At 39.4% G+C, this 5,234-nt stretch overlaps 1 protein-coding gene across 1 annotated transcript; it reads right to left on the bottom strand.

Moving 5' to 3' along the window:
* Positions 1-62: 62 nt before the first annotated feature.
* LOC109482153 lies at positions 63-4,745 on the bottom strand. Its single transcript, XM_019784855.1, has 5 exons — positions 4,627-4,745; positions 3,934-4,144; positions 3,132-3,349; positions 2,530-2,743; positions 63-2,088 (listed from the first exon to the last, which is right to left on the bottom strand). The coding sequence occupies exons 2-5, from the start codon at positions 4,137-4,139 to the stop codon at positions 1,926-1,928; spliced, it is 801 nt and encodes a 266-aa protein (XP_019640414.1). The 5' UTR covers positions 4,140-4,144; positions 4,627-4,745; the 3' UTR covers positions 63-1,925.
* Positions 4,746-5,234: the final 489 nt, after the last annotated feature.

Below are 5,234 nucleotides of genomic sequence, written 5' to 3'. Positions count from 1 at the left end.
TTCGATGGACTAGTCTAAAAGATGTGTTGCTGGTATGCATGACTTTAGGCCATTTACATTGTATGCAACATGTTCTGTTGTACCTGTGACAAGATCTGTTGAAAGGTGCATTCTGCTCAACATTCCAGCAATCCTGACTTGCCAAGAACAGACAATAGCTCTTTTTTCTCGTTCATACAATGTTTGGGGTTGGGGATTCCTTCTGCTGCAGTCTTCTATATTTTTGGCAATTTTTCAGGGGCGGAGCCTGCTGTACAGTATTGTTATTGATTTGGTTTGTTTACATTCACCTCCATGTACAACCTTTCCTGATCCGTCCACTAGTATACTAGTATATGATAACAGTGTTATGCTTTTAGCTGTCATGTCAAATCCTTATGGTTAAGAATGTTGACAGCTTGCCAAGGAGAAGTGGGTGGAGTTAAGTTGAATATGAAGTGCCATTTGTGTGATGAACCCGGTTTGGCTACACTACCTTATAGTCATTTGCCACTTTTTTGGTGCTTTTAGTTTGACCAGAACATGTATATTATTGTACATACCCATACCTATAAGATAGTATAAACCTGTGTTGTTGAAACCTGTATTTCTCCAAGAAGGATTTTTAATTTCTTTTTTATACAAACTGGCAGATTGAGAGCATGTAATGTACATGCTGAAATATGGTGGGAAACAATTGCAGAATTTTAGAATGGAAATGAAACTCTAAGGGTTTTTTTTTTCCTTGACAGTTACAATGATCTCATTTTTATATAAAAAATGTAACTTTATTGACAAAATTGCACATTCTGTTTGAACTTGTTTTTGGAACTTGTATCACAAATGTTGAAATTGAACAACCAAACAGCATTCCAAGTTTAAGGATATCAGATACACAGTCATATATAATTTATTATGTTTTTTTCTTAAGTATGATACAAAATAATCAGGAAGTGTTGTGCTAGTATGTTGGACCCAGATGTTATTTTTGTATGTGCAAAATCATCATATCCAGAGTTGGACTTCATCAATTTTTTTATTAGATATGTTGCTATATATATACATTCATGTTGTATATCTCAGAAGTAATGCACCCACACAAGAGATGTAAGTCTACAATCATGTTTGTATTGGTTTTGAAAACACTAATCAATAATGTTTAAAACAAGAATCCTTCTAGATGATTTGCTACGACATAACATATAGCTTGTTTTGGTCACTTCTGGAATCGACAATGTAATGAAAGTAGGTGTAAAATCAATAATTGATTATATATCCACACCTTTATCACTGTGACACAAGTTCAAAGAAACTAAAAAGATCTGCAGATATTTGAGACTGATGTACATGTATGAGATATTATTTGTAGAAGATAGATATATATTTGTTCAACTCTGAAAGATAATCCAGTTTGAATACCATGTTTGAATGTACAGTTGTAAAACTGAGGAACTTGTTGTTCATCCTTTCGTTGCATGTCAGATGCAATAAACCTGTTACTAACTGCATGGTGCTTTGACAAGTTGGTAAGACTTCAGATGTCATGATGAGAAAATCAATAGGTTCATCAACTGCTGACCCACAAAGCAGTACAGAAGTATCAGACATGATAAGATTTCAGTACTTGTAGCTTTAACTCATTAAACCAAAGCCCCATTACATATCAAAATGCCCTCTTCAAATAAGATTTTTAGAATTGCACTTTATACAAAGGTATTGGTATCAGCTTTCAGATCTTGGTCAAATAGAATCAGCCTCACTTTCTGTTACTTTTGAAAAACTGGCTAACTCCTCTGGCATATTCTTTAGTCCATTTGGCCATTGAATTTTTAATACTCTGGCAACCCATTGGTGCTTGCCAGAGACTATATATATAGAGAGAAAAGTGTTCAAGTAACCATTTTTCCTATCAGATTTAAAAGACCAGGTATCATATGTTTTTCTTCTCAGCGTTGTTTGTCAACAGCAAGGTCAACTGGATCCATCACCTGCTGGAACTTGTAATCCTTTCCCATGATGCTTTGCAGCATATCGTTGCTGACTCGCTTGGAAGGTCGTGATGAAATGGCAGTCATTGTCATTGTCATTGGGGGAAGCTCGTAACCTAACCTATAAATGACAATTTCTATAATAGGTTAGTTACAAATCTTAAAACAAAACTCTAGAAAGGATACCTACAGTACTTTTCACACACATCGTTGGTTTGTGACTATGGTGGGTTTATGGAAAAGGCTGGCCTAGGTAGACAGGCAAGACTTTTCCATAAAGCTGACTACGGTCCTGTTTCCATACAAGATGACTCAAAAATTCTACAACGGGAAGGCTGGCCTTAGCACAAGAAAGACCAGATTATTAATTATGAAGATCTATCCCATCTGGAGTTTCAGGGGTTTCTAAAGTCTTGCAATACAATGCTTGATGAGTAGTAGTCCAAACCTCAGGCTCATGTAAAAATGTAAATATTGACTGCCCAAAACTAATGTCAGTGTTATACTTTTCTTATGTATAACTCAATAATTCTAACCTAAGAAACGGAGACAGAACACTCACCCCAGTATGATATCCCTCCACAGCATGGGGTTTCCGTCACAGACGTTGATAGCTTGACCTTTCAACTCGGGACGTTCCATAACCACTTCTGTTGCCTTGACAATATCATCAACATGGGATAGGTTCAGGAACTTATCAACAGCTTGGATGTACCCCTTTTTAATCCACGCCTTAAGCCCCCTTGTCTCTCCATTCTTACTCTCACCCCAGATAGCTGCAAAAAAGGTTCATGTATTAAATGCTGCGTTCAGGGCACACTGATTTGAATTTATGGAGGACATCCACGCGAGTATTGATTTTCGCCTGTTGTAAAAAAAATCACCTCTGACGAGGCTCTGGCCTGGGTGCTTGTCCTCCATAGTCCATGGTAGCTAGCGACAATAGGGAGCCGGCGGTAACCATGGAGGATGGCACCCAGGCTGCAAAAGCTCCATACAACTCAAGAATGCATTTTTTTATTCGCCTGCACATACTAGTTTTGAGGTCTTCAGAGGATTTCATCCATATTCTATTAAATCAGTGTGGCCTTAGGAATATAAATTTTAAAGTTTCTAGATGATGCAAATAGGCTTAAGTCTAATAATTGACCCTGATGCACTTACCAGCCAGCACCAGAACAGTGGCCCCCTTCTCCTGTAAGAAATTCTCCCCCTCCTCTCTGCCACTTTCTGTCTGCTTGTACCTGGTCTTCTCATCCACCCACTGGTGTTCTTCCTCCACATGGTAACGACCGATGGTGCCATACACAATAACTGGTTTCCCCAAGTCCAGAATGGACTGGAGGTAGACGTCATAGAATCGTTGCACCTGAGACAAGGGTCTAAGAGAAGGAGAATTGGCTTGAATTTTTCATCTACATCTCAGAAGCACAGAAAAATCTATTGGTCGGTCGGTCAAGCTGCATGTGTTGGCATAATTGTCAAGGTTTGACATTGTTCTGACTTAACAAAGATTGAATTCATTCAACTTTTCACAATAAAATACTCCAAAAGCAATATTAATCCATTGTTAATTTGCAACCAAAACATGTCCAGGCCAAACAATTTTGCATTATTAAGTTTCTCCTTGTGTTGAAGATTAACTCACATGTCCTTTATCATACTTACTCCAGATTTCAAATACGAAGCGCTAGCATGCATCATCATAGTGCTAGCATGTATCATCATAGCATGTCTGAAGCTTAAGAGTCCACATTTGCCTAGCCAGAGGAGAGGGTTTTGTCACTGCCCGAAAAACTCTCCCTTGCAAACTTCCCCTCTCGGCGGCAAAACTGTCCCTCCACGGCATAACTTGTGTGGCTCCCCCATGGCCCAAAGAAAATTAACGCCGACGTCCCACAATACAGCGAAGGAGGCTAACATTTGCTCCCTTAAGCTGCATGTGAAGATAAAACAAGATTCTAACCTTGCTGGTAAAGTCCAGACAACTCCATCCACCTCCTCTGGCAGATTCCTCCAGGTTTCTTCCTCCTCCAACACAAACTGGCTGGTACCGGTCCCCTCCTCTCCCCTCTGCCGCCGGGTACAGTACACCTGGACTCCTGCACTCTTCAGGGAAGCCGCCAGGGAAGAACCAACAAAACCTGATCCTATGATCAGCACTTTCTTCATGATGACTGAAATCAGCGTTTTTCAGGAAAAAGAAGGGAGGTTTGAATCAGACGTTCTTCCTAGGCCTATTGAACCACTCAAGGCTGTGACATGTCACTACTGTCGTTTCTAAATGTTGCTGACCTTTTAAACACGGCAATTTAAGTAAGAAATGTTACACAACCTGGGGCATACAGAAATGCAGGTCAGGAATGCACCCGTCGGAGGCACCGATGTAGATTTTAACCCATCAACACAAAGACAGACACATACAAGTACAAATGTACTCTTTTCCCCCATATCACATCCGAGTGGAACTCGCTGCCTGGCCCGGTCGTGGCCAGACGGTAGGACTGCCTGCCTTAAGCGGGTTTCCTCTCCCTTCCTACTTTGCCCAGCTGGGGCTATTTGGAGATAACTTCCTGAGACTGAGGAGTATGCTTGACAACATGGCAGAAAATGAAAAGCTTGAAAAATTTCAGGGACTCAGGATGAAAGCATGACTCACATATGTACACAACTCCTCAGCACACAATGGAGGCTTTTCCAAAATGCCAGTCCTTCTGGTCTGTCCTTTGCCCAGTCCAAAACTGTAACAGTGATAAGCCCCAGGGCCGGGTCTGACCGGAGGACTTAATATGCACAGTCAGGTAAAAGTTACACATTAACAGAGGTTATACAAGGGTAAAGTTCACTACCAACGAACTCAGTACCATCCAATTTACAGAGCAGGAGGTTCTGGACGTGTTGCAAGGACTGCACTTTGTTGACAACAGTGCACATTCTGTTTGAACATGTTTTTGGAAGTTGCATTACAAACGTTGAAATTGAACAACCAAACAGCATTCCAAGTTTAAGGATATCAAATACACAGTCATAATGTGTAATTTATCATGTCTTTGTGTTAAGTATGATACAAAATAATTCGGAAAGTGTTGTACTAGTATGTTGGACCCAGATGTTATTTTTGTATGAACAAAATCATCATATCCAGAGTTGGACTTCATCACTTTTTTATTAGATATGTTGATATCTATATATATATATATCTATATATCTATATATCTATCTATCTATATATCTATATATATATATATATATATATATATACTATAC

This window comes from Branchiostoma belcheri, unplaced genomic scaffold (genome assembly GCF_001625305.1).
Source record: "Branchiostoma belcheri isolate BF01 breed outbred unplaced genomic scaffold, Haploidv18h27 scaffold59, whole genome shotgun sequence".
NCBI lineage: Eukaryota > Metazoa > Chordata > Leptocardii > Amphioxiformes > Branchiostomatidae > Branchiostoma > Branchiostoma belcheri.
The sequence above is the reverse complement of the archived record's forward strand: the minus strand, read 5'-3'. Positions and strand labels throughout refer to the sequence as shown.